The sequence below is a fragment of the Mus musculus genome, chromosome 10 (assembly GCF_000001635.26).
Source record: "Mus musculus strain C57BL/6J chromosome 10, GRCm38.p6 C57BL/6J".
In the NCBI taxonomy this organism is placed as follows: Eukaryota; Metazoa; Chordata; class Mammalia; order Rodentia; family Muridae; genus Mus; species Mus musculus.
Window position 1 is genome coordinate 7,766,555 of NC_000076.6, and position 23,407 is coordinate 7,789,961.

Here is a 23,407-nt window from a genome sequence, read left to right on the forward strand (position 1 = left end):
CAGCGTGCAGGAGAATCTAGGATCAAGGTCATGTTGAGTCTAAGACCAGCCTGGACTACACACAAAAATAATGAAAACCCAACAAGATTCAACTTCACTGTCACACTTATCATCCTTCCTGCCTAGCAAGCCTAGGCCGTAACTCAGCAGTGCAGTGCTTTCTGGGCCTGTGGCTCTGTAGTGCAGTGCATTCCTGGCATTCATGGGTTCAATTCCCTGCTATTGGTAGAAAAGGCAAAATTAGAGCAAGTACTTTCTTGGGCCATGCTTTTACAATGGGTTACCACCAAAACTCTGACCCAGTCTCGCTCTGGCCTAGTGATGTCTAGCGATGTCTTCCATCATGTCATTAAGTCCTGGGACTACAGATGTGCTGCTCTACTCTGGCTTTCAAAACTCCTACAATGACATAAGAAATACCACATGGAATAAATACATCGTGTACCAGATAACACTGTTGAAATGGGCAATTCTGAGTGACAGAGAAGAAACAGGATGAAACATGCTTGTACCTGTACTGTGCTCAGACCCGGAGGACTGAGGCCATAGCCTTTATTCCTTGATGTTAACTTCTTTGAAAGAGCTGAGCCTCAGCTTCAGCCATGTGAATGATAGGACCTATATACCACACCACGTACAGGTGCTCCTCAGATAAATAAACTTTAACCCAAACAGCCACACTTTTATCTGGAACTGTAATTCTTTGGTGAGGTTTCTATGGCCCATTTGCTCCTGCAGGGTGTGTATACACCTGCTGTAGCCCTTTTCAGTTCCTAAAGACACAGAGACCTAGTGTTTTAATTAAGCCGAAGCTGGGCAGGTCCTGAGTCCCATTACTTGCCTTCTGGCCTTGCCCTGATTCACTCTGGTCCACTTGTCTCCCTCCTCATGTGTGCTCTCTCGTCCTGACCTCATGTTGAATCCTCCTGGTCTCTCCACACCTTTTCCCAGTTCTCTACTCTCTTCCCACTTTGGTCTCTCTGGGACACCCCCTGCCCCCGGAATCATTAGTCCCACCCTATTCTCTTCTGCCCACCTAACTGGCTGATCAGTTTTTTTGTTAACCAATCAGGGGTGATGGGCAGCAATTTTTACATAAGAGACCAGAGATAGTTGATCATGCCATCGTGTTTGAACCTTGGACCACAACCAGATGTCTGAATGCACAGTGCCCCAAACCATCCTCCAACTTCTATCCTGTTCAGTGGGGGCTGGAGCGATAGCTCAGTGTTTGAATTCTTCCTGCTCTTACACACCACTTGAGTGTGGTTCTCAGTACCCAAGGCAGACAGCTCCAGCTGCAGGAGAGCCAGTGCCTTCTTAGGCCTCAACAAGCATTTTTACTCATGTGCACAAACTCTCTCCTCCAAGCAAAAATTAAAAATAAAGCAATTCTTTTTTAAAAAAGTTTATTTTACAGTGAGACCATGTCACTATTATAAATCCTGGTGCATTCAAGGTAAGGGGTTTTGGTACAGATACAAATCATGATACACTTCAGTGATTTTTATACTGTGTCATGTATGTGATATAAAGGCACATTGTACTGAGTAAAAAAAAAAATAAATGTTAAGTTCTCCAGCTTTTAAATTAGAATTTCATAAAGTGCTTCTTATAAAATCTTACAATAGTAATCAAATAGATACAGTTTCTGCAGCAAAGGCACCTGGGAGGTCTTGGCACTTGGCTTTGTCTTGCTTCCCTTTCAGTCTGGTTATTTCTCAGTCATCTTTCCATTTAAACTTTCCTTAGTGATTCATCTTCTGAACAGCCAGCCTGTGCACGGAGCCTCACACTGAAAGGGCCAACTGTAAAGGTCTTGGGAATTTGGCAATTTCTTTGTTTAAGTTGAATGATTTAAATAAAATGGTATTCAAATGGCAAGTCTGGGGGCAATAGAGTCCATGATTGGAGATGGTGCTTTAAATATCTGTTTTATCTGTAAGTTTTTGTGCTGTTTTCTCAGAGCCGTCTGGGTATAAGATGATAGGTACCGAGATCCCATTCATTTTATCCACCTGAAGAATTCCTCTGAAATGCAAGATAAGTCATTACTGCCAGCATCACACATCTCCCGACTAGGCTGCTATATAACAATGCTCCTTCAGGCTACTGTTCTCCTTCCTGCTCATGAGTAAACACACTGAATGACTAGAAGGGAGCAGACCACTGCCTGGTCCTACATGAAGGAAACATAAGTCTTCAAGGCAAGAGCTGGTGTTGCCCTGGACTGGTGTAGGTCGGTGGAAGCAAAGCTCAGGCAGCTTTCCAGACTCTGTCCACAGACACAGCCCTGACCACACAATGGGTTTCATCTTGAACCCAAGATCCTATGTTACCCTTTCCAGATTTCTCCCATTAAAACAGCACCTGAGGTCAGTTTCAAACCAAGCCAGCTGACTGTATATGTGGTCGGCTATGTGCTGCGCTGTTACTCTGTATGGCGTAACAGCAGCAGTTTTCAAGTTGCATCCTGCTCTGAGAGTCCACTTTATTATTCAATGCAGCAACTTGCTTCATCTTGGGTGCCAAACGCTGACACAGTGGCTCTCCCTCTTGCTCTGACAACACAGTCCCCATCAGCTGTTGAACACAGGCCATGGTACAAAGGCTGAGGACTGAATTAAGTAAGTTTACTACCTTCTAACCTAGCAAATGGGCTTAAAACATAGTAGAGAAAGCAAGCCAGTGGTTACCAAGCACCCAGATCCACGGATGATGCAGGCCCCTCCCCTGCGTCATGTATAAGCCAGCTGTGGTGGCTCACACCTAGAATCTCAACACGCAACTCAGGAGGCACAGGCTAGAGGGTCATTCATGAATCCAGAGCCAGCCCATCTAAAAACACCCAAACTGAACAAGAGAGCAAGCAGGTACCTAAGACTGGATGGCAGCACCACAAACTAAGCAGTCTTCAGGCCGTCAGGATTAACAGGTAACGATGCTCCTAACCCTGTTCCTGCCCGACCAGACCTAATGGAACCGCCATTCTCAGGCCCCTTGAGTCTAGGGCCAGCACTGATATTGCCAGCGCAGCCAGTGTCTGAACACTTAATGGACTGTACTGAAATCTAACAGTGGGCAGTGACTATACAGGCTCTCTGCCTCTTGCCCTTAGAATTCTGTGGCCACTTTAACTCTTTCTTAGCCATTCAGCAATGAACTTCATGACCTATGATGTGAAAGCTGAGAGTCAGAGTAATTAAGAGTGGAATGGAATCAACAAGCCTGTTTGCCAATGGCTACAAGTATCAAATGAAATCAAGAACACTCAGGGTCTAGCCAGGCTTGCTGGCTTACACCTATAATACCAGCACTTCAGAGGAGGAGGAGGAGAATCAGAAGTCCAAGCCATCCTCAGCTACATGGACAAGTTCAGAGGCAGTCTGGCCACATGAGACCCTGTCCCTGTCTTCCCCGTGGTGCTGAGGGGAAGGCCGCACTGGTCTTCTGGCATCAACTAAACTGATACTCTGGAGTTGAGACTAGTTGGTGTGGGTCTCACTGGCTCCAATCACACAGGACTTCCTAGGTTTTCTGTTCATTCTCTGCTCTTAGGAGATCCAGCAAATCTCTGTTCATGGTTGCATCTCTGAAAGTACAGTGATCTCAAGTAGTACATAAATATATTTTAATTCCACTAAAATTAGAAAATGGGCTAGAAAAAGTTATTTTTTTTCTCTCACTGTCTGACCCTAGCACTATATTTTGTACTATACAATACTTTCTACCATAGCATATAGTAAAGCCACCTCCTTTTTAATAGTTAAGATCAATGATGGCTCGAAACTCTGATACTTACTTGTTCTCACACACTGGGAAGAGCAGCTTTAACACTGCTATGACTCCTGCTGCTCCCAGAACTCCAACCACCATGACGTCCAGAAACATGAAGAGCACAGGGACCACACTGCTCCAGAACCTACAGAGCGCTTTTCTCAGCTTCTCCATCCACTGGCACATTACCTACGAAGTGGCTTTTGATTAGAAAGGCCTGTTCCACGAACTAAAACTTAAATTTCTGTTTTCTTTTTAGATGGGGGGCGGGGGGGGGGGCTCTCTGTGGAGCTGCGTGCTGCCTTGCCACTGGGAAATGGCTAGCATGCTCAAGGGGCTTGGGGGTGAGCGGAACACAGTCTGTTGTGCTACCCCCTACAACAGTCCGAAATGAGGGTCCTTGGTCTGTGTTTTCTTGGGTGAGAAACACAGGGTCTAGGACAACTGCTGTGGTTCCCAGTCTCCTGTGTACCCAGGCACTGCTGGGTACAGCTGAGAGTTGGGAATGGGGGCCCCGTGGGTGTGCGCTTCCCTTCTGGACATTTACTTGGAGGGAAGGGGAAAGCTGAGCCTCTGATGGGGACGGAAACCAGTTTGGTTCCCAGTGAGTGCTGAGAGTCAGAAGGGGCCAAGAGAGAGACCTTCTCCAGGAGACTTAGGCATGGCTCTTTATGAGAAAGGCCCATGGTGATCCCTGAAGAAGGGGGTGGTTCTTGCTTGTCTAAATTGTTTTGTTTGATGGCGAATGTGAAAACACACACCTTACTCAGGGTAAACCAGGGATTGAATACCTTTTGTGCGAAGGAATGCCCAGGAAGGGAAGCTCATTGGCTGAAGACTGGGGACCTATCAAGACACCTCATTAGCATGGAGAAGTCCAGGTTTTTATGCTACATGACTGACTGCTATGGACCTCTTAGTGGGGTGTCATGGTTACATGTTGCAGATCAGGTAGTTTGGTAGGGAGTTGGCTTTACTCCTGCCGTTCTCAATTCTGAGAGTTCCCTGGGGTCTGAGCCTGCTCAACCTTACCAGTTCTTCTATCTGGTGGCACACTCCACTTGCCCCCCATCAGACTGGGCTCATATAGAGTCACCTGCCTCATCTCCCAAGTGCTGGGGCTAAAGGCATACATCACTATGCCTGGCCTCTTGTGAAATGTTTCTGTGGGTTATTTTACTAAGATGCCTAGCCAAATTTCTTAATGTTTTGGCTTTGGGTTGACAGAAACAACCTGTGTCTTGATTATAACAGTGGTTATATGTGTGTCAAAAGTAACTCAAGAAAAGAAAGAAGGAGAGAAGGAGAGAGGAAGAGAAAGAAGGAGGGAGGGAGGGAGGGACAGAGAGAGAGAGAGAGAGAGAGAGAGAGAAGGAAGAAGAAAAAGCATGGTTTGGACTAAGGTAAATAGCTCAGAAATGAGTGCTTTGCCCTCATTCTACAGTGATGGGTGGGGCATATGTAACATGATAACAAAACTGTATTTTAAAATGCACCTAAATAAACTTTTACAATTTTAAAATGTATCTTCCCGAAACACAGGCAGGCAGGTGTGCGTGCGCGCGCGCGCACATACACACACATATATCAAGGGAATGTTAATGCTGACTAGTAAACAGGCCTGTCCACTGTTACAGGTAAAGGACAAGGAAGGGAAGAAACAAGCCCCACAGCTTTTAGAATGGGGTGATCCACTGGTAAATACATGCATGGGCACTGGTGGGCTGGACTAGGAAGATAGTCCGTTTGAGGTTGACCTATTGCGGGATGTCATGGTGCACACTGCCCCACTAGCCTAGAATCCAGCAACCCCAATCAAGAGTTTTGACCTTCAGTGGGGACTACTGCATAGACCTTACCCATTCAGGGGCAGACATACTAGGACACTCCCTGAACTATAGCTGTAAATGTCACGTGTGATATAAATGTTCTTGGTAGGTATTGATGTAGCGTCACATGGAACAGCCATCATTCCTAATGACACCTTGATGAAATATTTTACAGTACATGGTAGAGTAAGCACAGGTTAACCTAAGAGAGAAGTTAAAGAGGTTAAGAATTGAGCCAAGGATACATAACTAGTAAATGGCAGATCACATTTTAATCCTAAACAGCATGACTCCAAATGTATCATTTTAGCAGCACTCAATCACTGTGTGGGAACTTGAGGGCACACTGCACCTGTGCATACACAAGGTGAAGGCTAAATGATTAAACAAGCGGGAAATGAGAGAATGAACTTTGGAACTGGAGATTCCCAACTAATGAAGTCCATGGCTGTGCTAATCATAACCTGACACTATCATTAGGTAAAGCTTCCAGAGGGAGACAGGAACACCATGAATACCACAATAGGATTAAGATAATAGCCGGGCGGTGGTGGCGCACACCTTAATCCCAGCACTTGGGAGGCAGAGGCAAGCGGATTTCTGAGTTTGAGGCCAGCCTGGTCTACAAAGTGAGTTCCAGGACAGCCAGGGCTACACAGAGAAACCCTGTCTCAAAAAAACAAAACAACAAAAAAAAGATACTAGCCAGTGAGATAGCTCAGTGAGAAACTTGTGCTCAAGCCTCATGACCTGAGTGTGGCTCCTGGGATAAACAGGTAAAGGAGGGAGCAAAGTCCTGACAGTTGTCCCTGTGACATGCACAGCACACACATGCCTATGTGCATACACACAGAATAAATAAATGTTTCAAAAACAAACCCCAAGTGAGCCAAGCATGGTGACTCCCATCGACAGTACCAACACTCAGGAGATAAAGACAGGAGGTTTTGCTAGGAGTTCAGCCTAGGCTACAGTCTTTAATAACAACCTCAAAACCAAACACATCCATCATTAAACGTGATTAGCTGTTTGGTCTTTATGTTTTCTACTTCATTCTAAAGGACACATTTATCTTCGCTATAACCATAACTGCCTCTGACAGCACTGCGAAAAGATACCACCAAGTGTTTGACTTACCTTGTATGAAGATGGAGGCTCTGCTCTAAGAGGAGTCTCAGGCAACTTGCCAGGTAAAGCATTTCCATCCACAGTGGTTTCCACATTCCCCATGAGGTAGTGGCTGGTGGTCTGCAGTGAGCTAACAGTTCCTACTGAAGAGGGAGAAGAAAGTTAACCAAACTGCGGTGGCAGCTGGCCTCTGCTACAAGCCCTTCCAGAGCACAGCAGTAATATCTGTGATTAGGGCACTAACATGCATTTCGCTGTGACAGAATAAGAATTTTATTTACTGAGTTAGTACCAGGAAGAAAGAACTCAGACCACTATAAGGGGCTACAAAAGTTACTGTTTTGTCACACAGAAAAGCTACATTTTCAGTTCTGCCAGGCATGGTGGCTCACTCCTATAACCCTAGACTCGGGAAACAGGAGCACAAAGTCAAGAAGTTCAGCTCTCAGCAGCCATGCTGGAACTCCAGCTCTAGGGTCTGATTCTGTTCTGGCTTCTTGGGGTATCCACGTATCCATATACACATACACACACACACACGTATCCATATACACATACACACACACACACGTATCCATATACACATACACACACACACATTTTTAAGTATATAAAGCAAACTAATTTTATTAACATTTTAAATAATTTTTTTTAAATACCTTTTTTGGAAAAGTCAGGAAGCGTGAATAAAATGTCACTGTCTTGAGAAATAGAATAAAGCATGCTTTCTTCCAAAGGAAGGAAATAGCTTGAATATCTGAGTACTCTCTGGTTCTTAACTAAAATGTCAATTTCAGTAACATTCTTTTGTTGAGCCTATAAAAGAAAACATAAGTACTATTTACTTTAAATAATGCCCTAGAGTTTAAAAGTGCACTTTCCTCCTTTACTTCATAACTAAGAAATTCATCCTTCTCCTCCTTCCCAGTCCTGCTGTGCCCTACTGTGTGCCCTACTGTGTGCCCTACTGTGTCCTATTGTGTCCTGCTGTGTCCTGCTGTGTCCTACTGTGTGCCTTGCTGTGTGCCCTACTGTGTCCTACTGTGCCCTACTGTGTCCTGCTGTGCCCTGCTGTGTCCTGCTGTGTCCTGCTGTGTCCTACTATGTCCTGCTGTGTCCTGCTGTGCCCTGCTGTGCCCTGCTGTGCCCTGCTGTGCCCTACTGTGTCCTGCTGTGCCCTGCTGTGTCCTGCTGTGCCCTGCTGTGCCCTACTGTGTCCCGCTGTGCCCCGCTGTGCCCTGCTGTGCCCTGCTGTGCCCTGCTGTGTCCTGCTGTGTCCTGCTGTGCCCTGCTGTGTCATACTGTGCCCTACTGTGCCCTACTGTGCCCTACTGTGTGGTATTTACAGCTTCAGCTGCAGCTTCACTTCATTCACACAGCGCTGAAGAGATGGCAACAGAACTACCAACACCACCAAGTGCCTTCTCTTTCTGTCTGCAGATGCTTGGCACATTTCAGAAGACAAAAAGGAGTACGAATGTCAGATTTGCTACGTGATGAGACAGTTCTAGGGTATTGTGATGGTTTGAAAGAGAATGGTCCCCACAGGCTGTTTGAATTATTGGTCCCCAGTTAGTGGGACTATTTGGAAAGGATTAGGAGGCATGGCCTTGTCACTGGGGGTGAGCTCAGAGGCATAGTCTCTCTCTGCTTGTAGATCAAGATGTAGCTCTTAGCTCCTTCTCTGGGCTCCATATCTGCCTGCTTACTGCCATGTGTCCCACCATGATGATAAAGGACTAGCCCTCTGAAACAATAAGCCAATCAAAGAAATGTTTTCTTCGATAAGTTGTACTGGTCTTGGTGTCCCTTCACAGCAACAGGAAAGTAAGACAGGTACCTTCCTGCTAATCGTTCCAGAAACAAAAGCACCAACATTTACACACACAACAGAAATTGAATGTCTAGTTAGCAAGCACAGTGTCTTACTTGTCTCCCGTCAATCTCCACAACCTCTCCTTGGATGACAATCAGCTGGGAGCTGGCACTGTACGTCACAGGCCTCTCGAGAACTAAGATCCTCACAGTGACAATTCCAAAATAGTGTTTCTCCTCCAATTTTTCCAGATTTTCACTCTTCACTATTAAACAAACAAAAAACAAAAGTAGTGAGATTTTGTACAAAAATTGCCATTATAGCAGTTATGGTATTTGATGATTTCTATGACATGGACTTGGAACACGACCGCAGCAAACGTGTTTTACTGGCTTCCTCTGTCCTTGACCTTACCAGTCTCAGATTTATAAAAGCAGAGATGAGCTGGCAAGTCCTTCCAGTGGCATCTAGCCACTGGATAAAGAAACGCTTGCTGGTCTGCAGTCGGAATGTGCCACGTTGCAGTGGCTGCTCCTCTGCTAGGGTTTCAGTGTTTGCCAGTGAGGAGCAACACAGTGCACGTGGACAGCAAGCTCCGCTCCAGGGAGCCAGTCTCACACTCACAAAGCCAGCAGTCAGAGGAGGGCACACATGCAAGCCTTTACTTTTTACTTCTTTCCTTCACTCTCTGCACCTAGTAAGTGGCTTTTTATAGCTGGACAGATCAGGAATGGGGAAAGGGAGAGAGGTCTAGTCCTCTGTAATGGTGATGGGAAAAGATCTGAACATATTTCATTGTATACATGTATGGAATTCTCAAAGATAAAGAAAACATTTTAAACGAGAAAGCAGCCAGGAATAGAGGTACACACCTCTAATCCCAGCACTTGGGCAGCTGAGGCAGCATGTGGCCAGCCAGGGCTGCATAATAAGACTTTCTCCAAACAGCAAATTAAGAGACTAGAGAGATGGTCCATCCATTATGAGAGCTTACTAGCCTATCAGAGGACCTGAGTTCAGAACCCAGCATACACAGCAGACATCTTACAAATAGCTGTAATAGGATCAAATGCTCCCTTCTAACCTCTGTGGGCACCTGCACAGACAAACCTTTAAAACACTTGTAAAGAGGTACACACTGATCAATTTGCTACAACATGAACATTTAGTTGTTGTCTCCCAAATATGAGGACTACTTGTCAAAAAGAATACAAATACACGTTCCTAAATGCACACCTCGGGGCTTAAGCTCATTGTGAGCCGTTAAAGGGCTGTTCCTTTGATCTAGAACACTGGATACCAATTCATTAGCTACTTAGTATTGTCAGTCACCTCACTCAGCTTTTCCTCAGGCTCTAGCCATAGCATGCTCACAGTAATTTGGGGCATGTGGCCATGATGTGATTGTGATTAGTGCCCTCTGGGCTCCAGCGCTGTCAGCCCTGAGTTCTCAGGCTCCTCAGCATCCCCTCTTTTATTGTCTGTGTGGCTGTGTTGCGCTTACTGTGCTGCTGAGGATGGAGCCCGGCAGTTCACTTGTCAGGCAAATATCTACCACGGAGCTCTGTCTTCAGCACCTCTCTGAGCTGGGGCAGGAGGCGGGCATCTTCCCTCACTAAGTTATCCAGACCCAGTGATTCTCCTACCTAGGCCAAGCCAGGAGCTGGGACTATGGAAACACAAATCTGCATGTCACTGGCTTAATAAATCAAGTGTTTTTGTCCTATTTACTTACTAGTGTCCCTCCCAGCCTGGTCAGCATGTCTAAGCCCACAGCCTGGGGCACAAGAGAAATACAACAAAGAGGTGCTCTCATACCCCTGCCACAGAATAAATTCACAACAGCAAAATCCACCGATGTTGACTTCCTCCTCACTGCAGTCATCAGCTTTGAAAGAATTTTCTCAGTGATGCTTGCTTCCAGGCATGAACGAATAACCCTGCTTAACTCCCCACCTCAGTGCCAGACAGGCCCAGTCATGACTTCTCAGGAGGCACAGAGCAGGAGTCACATCTCCCATGTCCTTTATGTTACTCAAATAAAATTATACAGCCCAACATAACACTATTCGATTCTTTAAATAACCAAAACCCTTGAGGTTTAAAGAGAAAAGCAGGGGCTTTTTAAAAGAGCACCTGCTGCTCTCGCAGAGGACCTGGGATCAGTCCTCAGAACCCACACAGTGGCTCACAACTGCCAACCACTCCCGTTCCAGAGGATCCAACATCCTCTCTGGCCTTCTTGGGTACCAAGTACACATATGGCACAGCTATGCATGCAGACCAAACACCATACACATAAAAAGAAATGAGTCTAAAAAGAAGAGCATTTTGTTGACAGATGAGTAAGAACAATAAAGGAGGAGCCGCACATACAATTAGTATCTATCTTCTACAACCAGGATGAATGAGAACTAGGGTTCTCCAGCTGGCTAGCCCACACCTATGCTAATCTACCACTTCTATGCTAGTTACACTTCTAACCTACCAGTAACTAAAGGCCAGTCCCAAGAAGGAATAAGTACACAGCATCTCAATAATCAACGAGTTTTAATGCCTTAGCTACTACTATAGAAACAATGTATCACTTTAAGGTCCCACTTCACATCAGAACTAATTTAATATTATTAAAGACACAGTAATGTTGGAAACAATTCAATAGTACTCACCTATCAAAGTCTGACAGCTTATTCGGGTTACACCACTATTTACAGGTAAGTCATTTACATATACCTGTCCACGCTCATAGGTTATGTTAAGAACAACCTTGAAATAAAGCAGCATATACATTAATTTCAATGGTTTATAAATGACCACAAACTCTTCATATCAAAAATACATCATCTAACTATGTGTGTAGCAGGTGTTATAGTTTGGCTCTGCCCCTCAAAGACCCATGTGTTGGAAGCTTGGTCTCTCTCCAAGTGGTGATGTTTGGGGGAAGGGAGCCCTCTAAGATACAAAGCTTAGTGGTAGATGTCTAATCCCTAGGACAATGTCTTCAAAGGCACTGTGGGATCCCAGTCTCTCTTATCTGGTATCTGGCAAAATAAATTTGTCCTCCTGTTAGCTCCTATCACTCTGGTACCATTTGCCATAAGACCAAAGACAACCAACACCAGCACTATGTCCTTGAGCCTCCATAACTAAGCTAAAAGCAAAACATCAAAAGCCCTTTTGGTTTTATTTAGGGCTTTTGTTTTGTTTGATTTGGTTTTTTTAATAAGTTATATATTTTTATTTTATTTGTATAGATGCTTTGCCTGCATGCGTGTCTGTGCACCGTGTGTGTAGTGCCTAAGAGGAAAACAGGGTGCTGCTTCCCTGGAAGTGAAGATACATGTTGAAGGCTAGGCTGATCTAAGGCTTTCCCTGAGGCCCTGATGTATAGCAAAAACATTCTTCTAAACTGTCTCTAACCCTTGAGCCTGCTTGGCAGAGTCAGTATGGCCTGGAGCCAGGACCTTGGGACAGCTACAGATTCTGATCTTTGAGAACCCAACACTTCCCACCCTAAGGGGCTACGTTGTGTGTCCCAACCCCATCCTCTGACACCCTTGAGATATCCAGTACCCTCCCCCCTTGTGTAGAACTGCTTGAATCACTTCCTGCTGACTTATTCCCACAGTATAGCAGACTTTTACTGACTCAGTACCATTTTTCCCATAAAACTACACACTAGACACTGTATATCTATCGTAAGCTTGCTTGACATAAGACATAGCTTATGCAAGCCCCCTGATCCCTACTTTTCTATCTTCTTTATCTTCTCATCCCCTCAGCAGCCTGTCACTGGAGAATGACCTGCTGGTCTAGGTCAGCTATAGATGGTTATAAACTGCCATTTGGGGACGTTGGGAATCCAACCTGGATCTTCTACAAGAGCAGTCACTGCTCTTAACCACTGAGCCATCCTTCCCGTCCTTGGTTTTGGGTTTCTTAAGACAGTCTCGCTACTTAAGAAGCACAGGCTGACTTTAATTTGAGGTAAGCCCTTTCTGCCTCAGCCTCCAAAGTGCTGGGATTACAGGAATGAAGTGCTACGCCTAGCCTCATATAGCCTGGCATAGATTTCATGTATTTATATGTAGTAGCCTGCCTTGGGCATTGCAATGTAATAACAGAAAATGGACTAATACAATCAGTAAAACTTTCTGGCTAAATATTATAGTAAAAATATAATCAAAAGAAGACAAACCTGTTCTTCAGACTCTTCCCCACTCTTGCTCAGGGTAGTTACATTGATTTGGATGCCATTCTACAAAACAAAGGTATAGGTTGGACAGATACTCACTTTACATATTGAAAATAAACTGACTGTGCGGGCAAGTTCAAATATTTCTTGGATTCAGAAGAGATGATGAAGAATCTCCAAAATTCTAAAAGAGAGGAAATAAGTCCATATCTCTATAACTTTACAATCACCCAGTATTTATTTGGTTTCCGGGTGCTTGTCCGCACAGTTGCTATTTTACCCAGAAGAAATTGCGGCTCAACTACAATTTCATATACAAGTGTGCTTGAGAGTTGCAAGGTTGTTGCTACTGCTTTGTGATTTCTGTATTCAAAAGAAGAGTTCTAGCATAATTCTAAAACATTATAAGCAGAATAAAGAGCTGGAGATGGCTCAAGAGTTATAAAAGCACTTGTTGCAAAACAGGACCATGGGAAACACTGAATCCACAAGGTTATCCTGTGACCTCCATTGGTGTAAGTTCCCGATCCAACACCACATATACACAACAAGTAAAGTTTTAAACATAAAAAGTGACATTTATCATGACAGTCACTTCTGTCTTTAGTGTGTTCCTACCACATAAGTTTCTTGTCATTTGGGGAAAACTCGAATTTTATAATCTCTAAACTTTCTCCTACTATACTGAAGAAGGCCAATGTGGCAACAAGAGTAAATCATGGGCTGGCATTTTGCAATGGCAGGGTTCTCACAGTAAGCCAGGAATCTGAAAGACTTGTGACCTTAGAGCGGTTGAATCTCGTTCCCCTGGGATGTTGAAGAAACTCATCTCCGACCCATCACGCAGGAAAGGACTGCTCCTCCCACCCACCCCACCCCCACGACCACACACACACACACACACACACACACACACACACACACACAAACACACATCCAATAAAAAGCCCATCCGGGAAGCGATAGACCTTCAGCCTCCCTCAGTCGCTAGCCCGAGTGGCCCCGAGACCAAGAAAGGCACTCCCTCCTGGTCGCGGCCGAGCAGACACAGGTGGCCTGGAAAATTGCTAATTGGGCAACACAAACATCTTCAGGGCCCAGGACCGGGCGCTAACCCAGGAAGGAGCCATTACAAACGACCGAAGTCACTAGCGATCACGCATTTTCGACAGCAAAACCTGGCAGGATCCGAACCGATTCGAGAGGCGCTAGGAAACTCAAGTTCGATGGCCGCAGTCTTGACCACACTTTCAAGGACGCCTGCACGCCTTCCTTGCGTTCCCTTTCGGGGGACCCACCCCACCCGGCATCCGGGAAAGCCCCCCCTTTCTCTCCCGGCGGCCAGACCCGGTCCAGCCCCGCACTCTCGGCTGTCCACCTGCGGGAGGGGGCAGCGTCACCCCGCCCGGGCTCCCGGAGGTCCAGGCAGAGGAGCGGCTTGTTGCGGACGCCCAGCCCTACCTGCGGGGCTGTGGACGGCGGCCTGGGCGCGTTGGTGGTCAGCCATCCCGCGGCTGGCAGCGCTATGAACAGCAACAACCGGACGGACAGCGGCGCCGACAGGCCGCCCTCCATCTTGGACAACACCGGCCCGGCGCGGCGGGAGGTGAGGGCGTGGCGGTCCGGGGCGGGGCGGGGCCTAGGGGAGGGGAGGGGCTGGGGGGCGGGACCGACCCCTCCCAAATGGGGCGGGTCGACCGAGCTGCTGGGGCTGCGCAGGCCTTTGACGTCTATGGGCGGAGCCAACTTTGTGAGCGTCCTCCGGGAGTTTGAGATGAGAAAGGGGTTTTCTCCAAACAAGTGCAATTCTTTACGAAGCCTTTACTTTTGGAGTGTGATTTTGTTTTCTCTTTCGAAACAGGATCTCGAAACAGTAGCCTAGGCTAGCTTTGAACTACTTACTGATCCTGCTGGAATTACAGAAGTGTGCCACCCTCTCACCTCAACCTTGATGGTACTTTTTCATTAGTATCAATATGTCGATATACTTACAAAAAAATGAAACAACTAGTGTCTTATAAAATGTCAGGAATGATAAATAAAAATTTAGCACTTGGAGAGGTACCCGCTTTTTCACTGGCTCTCACTATGCAGCTCCAGAACCCTCTATCTACACCAAGCTGACATTCAACTTGTGACAATTCTCCTGCCTCTGCCTCCTGAGTGTTGAGATTACAGGCAAACACCACCATTCCTACTGACTCATAAATTGCCACCTCTGGCTACAGGTGAGACTTTTGTTTGTTTGTTTTGTTTTTGTTTTTCGAGACAGGGTTTCTCTGTATAGCCCTGGCTGTCCTGGAACTCACTTTGTAGAGCAGGCTGGCCTCGAACTCAGAAATCCACCTGCCTCTGCCTCCCACGTGCTGGGATTAAAGGCGTGCGCCACCACTGCCCGGCCAGGTGAGACTTTAAAAAGTTTATGAAGTACTGGGCCTCCGTACAGCCCCAAGTATCTGATTCGATTAGATTGCACTAGAGCTGGGAAAGTGATAATTTGTCATGGGTCAGGGCTGAGGACCTGGCCCTTACCTTAAATGTCCCACTGTACTTTTGGCGTCGAGAGAAAATGCCACCAAATGAAGCCCGGTTCACATGTCTCCACATTCTGCTCCATTACTTTCCTAACCTATGAAATGAAGGTGTAGACCTTTCTTTAACCTGTTAATTTTTAAAATTTTATGTAAATGAGTTGTAAACCACCATGTGGGTGCTGAGAATCAAACCCCAGTCCTTTGTAAGAGCAATAAGGGGCCTTAACCGCTGAGCCGCCTTTCCAAACCCTTTTTCTAACCCTTTAGCTTGTATTTATTGTGGAGCAAGGTGTCATGTGGACGTGAGAGGACAACATCCGGGGGCCAGTTCTCCGCTTCTGCCATGTGGCTTACGGGGATCCAACTCAGGTCGTGAGGCCAGCTGGAAAACAATTCTGTCCTAATCGCACTGAACTTCAGGGAGGGGCTGGAGCATATTGGCTGGGGAAGAGTAGGAGACCGGACCCCAGCCAGGAGGTTACTGAGAAGCCCTCAGCCGTGGTGATTTCCCACCATTGCCCTGGGGTCCCCACACTTCTGTTACTAACCCCTCACATGAGTAAGCCCAATAAACCCAAGGACTTCCTGGGCGAATGCTGGTGGGATTATATTTTGGTTTGTCATAGACCTTAGAAGTAGGGGTAGATGCTCACAGCTCCCCCGGGGAAGGAGTTTTCTTAATACAGGATTGCATACCGATTGACACGTAGTTGTATGTATGGCCTGTTAGGTAGAATAAGAAATTTATTTAGGGGGCTGGTCAGATGGCTCAGTGGTTAAGAGCACCAACTGCTCTTCCAAAGGTCCTGAGTTCAAATCCCAACAACCACATGGTGGCTCACAACCATCTGTACAGTTACAGTGTGCTCATATACATAAAATAAATCTTTTTTTTTAAAGAAATGTATTTAGTTTTTCTTTGAAATAAAACCTTTGCCATAGAAAGGATTTTTTTTTTCAGCTTTTGAAGCCATTTTCTCCTACTACCTCTGCCATATGCCTTACTTCTAGGGTACAGTAAACTGCTAGGTAGCTCTCAGATATTAGTAGGTCATTAAGGATGGATCCCCCCTCCTTCATAATCAGCAGATGGTAAATCCAGGAAATGAAATTGCTGAACTGTGACTACTAAATGCATGAGCTCTGCTGGAGACACTGTAGCAGTCTAGAATATTACTGTTTAGCTGGGGGTTTTCTGGTAAAGCACAGCCACATCACTGTCCCCATCCTTAGCAATGAATCCACCTCTCCCTTGGTACAGTGCTTCAGAGCCCTGGGTTCATTCCCAGCATTGACTGTGGGCCCATCAAGATGGTTCGGCTGATAAAGGCTCTTGCTGCCAAGCCTGAAAACCTGACTTTAGCCCTTGGAAGCCCACATGATGGAAGGAGAGAACCAACTCTTTGCAAGTTATCCTCTGATGTCCACATACCCACTGTGGTACAAGTGTGTACACACCTCACACACACACATGTAAATAAATAAAAGCAAAACCCAAAACCTGGGTGTGATAAGGAATATAATTCCCATCAGCTCAAGGTCATTGTTGGTTACATGAAACCTTGTCTCAAAAAAGAAAAGAAAAAAAAAAAACTTGAGTTAACCAAAATGGGCCTATCAATTACCTGTACAGGAAAACCATCCCTCAGGAAAGCTATCTCTGGTCTTTATCCACCCTCACCCTTTGAGAGTGTTTCCTTTGCAGTGGTTCTTTGTCCACTTGTCAACCTTGAGAGTGCCCCACTTTACCTTGCAATATCTGTACACGACATTTGTGTGTCTTGGAATTCTTTTTGACAGAGGTAACATGGGCAAAGAGGAGACTAGGATGAGATTCGCCATAACAAACCTAAGAAGGACTCGTTAAATGTTCACAGTGTTTCTCTGTGTAGCCCTGGCTGTTCTAGAATTCACTCTACAGACCAGGTTGGCTTTGAACTCACAGACATCCACATGCCTCTGTCTCCCAAGTGCTGGAATCAAAGGTGTGTACCACCACAGCCCAGAAAATGTTCACTTTTTAGCTAAGTTCTCAACCACTATGAGGTACTGTACATCAGTACTAACTTATTGGTGGATTCTATAATGAAGGCCTACTTACTTCTCTGGTCATCTAAAACTACTGGCTATTACACTCTGTGATAAACTTCTGGAATTAAAAATGAGTCTAGAGAACTAGAGAGATGGCTCAGCAGTTAAGAGTGCTTGTTGCTCTTCTAACAACTGATTGGAATTCAGTTCCGAGGGCCCAATGTAGGTGGCTCACAACCACCTGTAGTTTTAGTTCCAAAGGTTGTAAGGCCTTCTGACTAACACATGCAAACACACACACACACACACACACACACACACACACACACACACACACAAATAAATAAATAAATAAATAAATAAAAAAAATAATCCAAGTTCAGAAAAAGACAGGCATGGAGTGTGGAATATATAGAATATATGCAAAAGGTCCCAAAGTACATGTGTGTGACAAGGTGGTAGGGAGAAAAGGCCGCTTGTTTAGCAAGAGAGCTCTTCCTAGTATCAGACAGTCCATTCTTTATTTCACTGTCTCTGCTCGTGGCATGAGCTCCGGGAAGGAGCAGCCAAACTTTAAAGCATGGAGCCAGCTCAAATAGATTCTCCTTGGCACTTATTCTTTGGACAAAGGAAAAAAAAAAGCTAAGTAGTTAACGCTGATGAAGACCAACTTTATCATCTGTATGGCACTGCTTTCTTTGGGTCCCATTTTATTACATGCACACATGAATCCCATAATTTGAAAAAATAAAATTACACAACTATGATGAGCTAACAATCCCCCAACTGTGACTATACCTCGTTAAAAGGTTCTGTTCACTTTCTATTCAGAAGAAAATGGTTTCATCCACCTGACTTTGACGTTCATATGCAAAATCAAGAATTAACTTGGCAGTTGCTTATGAATAATAAACCCATCAGTATTAGTGCAGTACATACTTTGATCTTATTTTGAGTCAGCTCATGTCAACTGGATTTATTTGAGCACAAAGCTCATCCAAGGGTTCCATTTACCTACTACCCAGCCAGTTTGACTATGTGCACATTGATGCATTCTGATATTTGAGGCAGAAAATAGTTTGAAACATCTAATAGCTTAGAAAGTGAAGTATGTAAGACACAGAATAGACCTCTAATTGATCATTAATAATCTTTGAACCCAAATATGGATACATCTGCCTCCTGGGCATTTTCTTAATTCCTGATTGATAGGGAAGGTCGAGCCAATTGTAGGAGGGGCCGTCTCTGGGCTGGTGGCCCTGGGTTTTTTTTTAAATAAGAAACCAGGCTGAGCATGCACACATGAGAGAAAGCACAGCAGGAAGCAGCACCTCTCCAAGGCCTCTGCATCAGCTCCTGCCTCCAAGGTTCCCACCCTGGCTTAACTACCTTCAGTAATGAACTATAGATGGAAGGCATAAGCCAAATAAACCCTTTCCTCTCCAGCTTGCTTTGTCATGGTGCTTTGTCATGGCAACCAAATCTTACCTCATTTTCCTACATTTTTGTTGTTCTTGTGTCTATGGTGTGTGTGTGTGTGTGTGTGTGTGTGTGTGTGTGTGTGTGTGTGTGTGTGTGTGTGTAAAACAGCCCTGGCTGTTCTGAAACTCCCTCTGTAGACCAGGCTGGCCCTAAACTCATAGAGATCCACTTGCCTCTGCTTACTGACTGCTAAAATTAAAGGCTGCACCACCATGCTCAGCTTTCCAAGAAATTTAAAAACTGCTTTTACTGGAACTGTGTTGTCCATGTGTTTAAAAATAAAAATTTGGTTTTTTTTTTTGTTAGTTTGTTCTGTTTGTTTGTTGAGATGGGGTCTCACTATGTAGCTTTAGCTGGCCTGGAACTCCATGTAGACCAGGCTGGTCTAGCTCTGCCTCTCAAGTACTAAGATTAAAGGTGTGTACAACCATGCCTGGCTAGAAATAAATTTTATTAGATCCAGTGATGACATGCCACATTTGTATAAATAGTTAACAATAGAAATACTAGTGTAAGGTCAGCAAGACGGCTCAGCTGGCAAAGGTGCCTGCCCTACAAGCCTGATGACCCGAGTTTGCTACCTGGAATCCATGTAAAGGTGGAAGAAACCAACTGACCTACACACATGTGCCATGGCACACACTGACCTACATTCTCAAAATAATAAGGTTTAAAAAGAATGTCTTTGTCAGTCAACAAGCATTACGTCATTTTGTTTAAATTCTTTCTGTATTTAAACACCACAACATTCTAATACATGGTTACAATTCCTGATTATATGTGACTGTTTTTAATAACTGGAGTTTCAGGCCAAAAAGCATGGAGTCTTGCAACACCTTCCTGACTCTCCCCAATGCTAGGTTCGGCCACCAGTCTTCAATGTACAGATTAAAGAGACAATTTTGAAAAGCAGAGAGAGGGTATTTATTCAGTGTGGCCACACTGGGAAGAAGAACAAACAAGAGACTAATGACCTCCATGTTAATCTTCATGGTACTGGCATGAGCTTTGGACTTAAAAAGAGGAAGAATCGGGACACAGGGGAAAGGATGCATAAACACTACTGGCCACACTGTGGTCTCGCCACTCTCTCAGGTTTGGTTCTGCAAAAGGCCCAAAGAAATCCTTATTGCTGTCATCCCATCCCATGAGGGTATATTATTCTGGTTCCTACAAATGATCATTTCTGCTCCATTGTGTGGCCTCATCCAGAGGATGACCTATCCTGCAGGGTCCTGCTGCTTTAGAATCCAAGCTGATTCAAGAGAGATGAGTCTAGGCCATGACAAGTTAACAGTGACCAATGTCTGGTATTTTCAGTTATTACAAAGGCATTTCTTGAATGCTTAGACCTATCCTCTATTGCTGCTTTTTAATCATGACCTGGATATAGCTCAGCAGTTAGTAGGAACTGCTGCTCAATCTTAAGGTGGACTTTGGATCACAACACTCACACCAGGCAGTTCACATAGATACCTGTAACTCCAGCTCTAAGGCATCCAACATTGTCTTCTGGATATGGATATGTGTGTGTGTGTCTGTCCCATCACAGACACACACACACATATAGTTTTTAGAGATGGTAGTCACATAGTGAGCCTCCCTCAAAACTACAACAAAAATAAAATAGCAATCACAGTACAATTAGGAACACATGAACACAAAGCTACACAATGTTAGCACCATTAACAATTCTAGTTTGCAGGAGACCAGCTTTATCAAGCATTTTTCTAAGTTTTGCATTTTAGAAGACTTATATACAAAAAGAAACATAAATATACTACATACAAAAGAACCCACAATTTTCACCCCAGCTACACTGGTGCTTTTTAAAAGTGCTTTTATTAGTATCTACTAACTATGCACAAGTTTCATTATCAACCTTTCATATGTATACACAATGTATTTCAATCATATTCACCTGCCCATTACCCTCTCGCTCCCTTCCCACCAATAGCCTACCTCTTCCCAACTCTTGCCTTTTCATCTGTGTCTCAGATGGATTTTATTAGGGTTGTTAAATGGACATGGGTGAGTTTCTTTCCAAGGGCATGGACCCATTACCATTGAAGGAAATGTCTCTTTCTCCCATCAATCATTAACTACATATAAATCCTCAAGGAGAGGTGGAGCCCTGTGAACCCTTCCTTTTTATGACAGAGTGTTTATGGGCCCAGACTTGTGCAAATAATCACAGCTGCTGTGAGCTCAGCAATGCCTCAGCCACGTCATGCCTGAAAGACAGCATTCCACACTGCCCCCTCACCCCTTCCTCCAGCTCTTACATCCCTTCTGCATCCTACTTCTCCGGTGTTCCTGAGCCTTGGAGATGGCTCTCTTAAGCTTATTTTTGTTGTATCCCATAGGTTTTGGCATGTTCTATTCTCATTTTCATTCAACACTAGGAATTTAAAATTTTTTATCCTTAGTTTTTTTTTTAGCATTCATGTTCAATAGTGTTAATATCTACTTTGTGTACTTTGTTTAGTTTCTGTTGCTTTCTAGCTTTTATTCCATTATGGTCAAATAGATTACAAAAGGTTATCTCAAATTTTCTGTACTTGTTGAGACTTGACTTTTGTCCTAATATATGATTTATCTATTTTAAAGATAGTTCTACAGGCTCCTGAGAAGTGTATTCTGTAGTGTGGATGGATGTTCCAATCTGTTAAGCCTATTTGATTTATGATGTCATCTAACTCCAGTGTTTTTAGCTTTTTCATACATATAACCTGTCTATTGGTGATAACGTAGGACTAAGTCTGACTCTATCTAGCAGTGTTTGCTTTATGAAGTTTGGTTCACGTGTTCAGTGCATTTGTTTAGAATTGTAATGTCTAAAACATGTTCCCATAATCAGTACGAAGTGACTTCCTTTGTCTCTTCTGATTTGAAGATTATTTTGTCAGATATAGAATAGCAAAGTCTACTTTCTCCCAGTTCCATTTGCTTTGAATACCTTTCCTCCATCCTTCTGCTCTAAGACAAATTCTGTCTTTGATGAAGGTGTGGTTTTTGGAAGCAGCAAATGGGAGATGTGCTGAGATTAAAGGTGTGGACCACTATCACCTGGCTTTTGTTTTTAAACACAAATCTGCAAGCCTTTCTCTTTCTGATGGGCAAACTGAGACCACAGATATTCAGAAAAGGGGTGTATTAATCCCTGCTACTTTGTTGTCTTTTTGAACTGCTGTTTCCTTAATCCTCATTGGTTTATCTACTGTTGTAACATCTTTTACTTTTCTCTCCTGTATCCTCTTCATGTGTATATCATTACCCACAGGTTCAAGAGTTCCTCTCCCAGTATCCTCTGTAGGGCCAGCTGGCTTTGTGCTCATAAATTCCATTAGCCTGTTTTTGTTTTGTTTGTTCGATCATGGAATGTTTCTGTCTCTTGATCAATTATAAGATAGTTTTCTGGGGTATAGTAGTCTGGGTTGGCAGCCACAGTCTCCCAGAACTTGAAATACATTCTGTACCTTTGGGAGTTTTTAATGTTTCTGTTGATAACTAAGCTATTATTCTACAAAGCTTCCTTTTATACATGTCTCAGTAGTTTTCTCTCCTGCAGCTCTGATACGCTTCCTTTGTTTTGTATATTTGGTGTTTTAACCATAATATGATGAGAACTTCTTTCCTGATCCTATTTCTTGAGTGTGGGTATGTCTCTTTCCTTACATTTGGGACACTTTTTGCTATAATTATTTCCAGACTTTCTCTTTATTAAATCCCATTTCACATATTGAGTCTCTTTCCTCACTTAGCTGTATATTTATTCTCTTGCAGTTCATTTCGATTATGCATGCCCATGCTGTCTTTGAACACATATACCATCACTCTGTGAATTCTTTGAATTTCTTCTAAACTAGTCCCACTGAGTGTCAACACCCTGGGACTGGTATTTTTGAGAGAAGCCATACTGCCTTTTTCATTTTACTTGTGTTTTTTTCAGACTTGTGGGTCTCTGGTAAATGTCATGGCTGGCAGAGAGACAGTCTGTATGCAGCAAGAAGGAAAGCCAGCTCAACATGACTTACTTAGTTGGTGTTGGTTCATACTTCTATAGTCTCATACCAAGCAGTTTGTTTTAGATATATTTAAATATGTTACAATTTGAGAAAAAAATGTTTTCTGATAACAGTTGTCTCAATTCTGAGCTTACGGTGTAATTTCATTGAAATTCTTTTGCAAAGTACATGTGACCTCTACCATGAAGATGGGTTCTATAGCTTGAGTACCTAGGATCTGGCTTGGTCTCAGTCCTACAGATGTTTAGAGGGCACTAAGCTATAAGGTACATGTGACATCTCTTCTAAGGAGGGTTCTGTTGCCTGAGAAAGATAAAGGTCTAGCGAAGGAGAATATGGGATAAATATAATAGTGTGGTGTGGCCCTATAAACAGCACAGATCACCATGCTATTAACAACATCCACTTCCAGCCTTCTAGGTGGAAAACAGGTATACACATTCTAAGTGTTGCAGTTCAGAAAGGAAAGTCATTCTCTGTAGAAGTACTTCAGGTCTGCCCAGAAAGGTATTCTGGCAATTAGGAGCCAAGGAATACCATAAAGTCACACTGCATAACAAACCTCACACACGACATTTATTGGCAGG

The 23,407-nt window shown here is 44.2% G+C and overlaps 1 protein-coding gene across 3 annotated transcripts; it reads right to left on the bottom strand.

Annotated features, from left to right (window-relative positions):
* Nucleotides 1-1,392: 1,392 nt before the first annotated feature.
* Nucleotides 1,393-14,396, bottom strand: Ginm1 (glycoprotein integral membrane 1). 3 transcript variants are annotated; one of them, NM_145418.4, is made up of 8 exons: nucleotides 14,207-14,363; nucleotides 12,749-12,808; nucleotides 11,220-11,316; nucleotides 8,664-8,815; nucleotides 7,394-7,550; nucleotides 6,744-6,874; nucleotides 3,803-3,966; nucleotides 1,393-2,031 (listed from the first exon to the last, which is right to left on the bottom strand). In NM_145418.4, the coding sequence occupies exons 1-8, from the start codon at nucleotides 14,318-14,320 to the stop codon at nucleotides 1,923-1,925; spliced, it is 984 nt and encodes a 327-aa protein (NP_663393.1). In that variant the 5' UTR covers nucleotides 14,321-14,363; the 3' UTR covers nucleotides 1,393-1,922. The 3 variants fall into 3 exon arrangements, with proteins under 3 accessions (NP_663393.1, NP_001333679.1, XP_006512720.1); NM_001346750.1 differs by having other exon boundaries at nucleotides 6,744-6,877; XM_006512657.4 differs by lacking the exons at nucleotides 1,393-2,031; nucleotides 3,803-3,966 and having other exon boundaries at nucleotides 6,795-6,879; nucleotides 7,395-7,550; nucleotides 14,207-14,396.
* Between the last annotated feature and the right edge of the window lie 9,011 nt (nucleotides 14,397-23,407).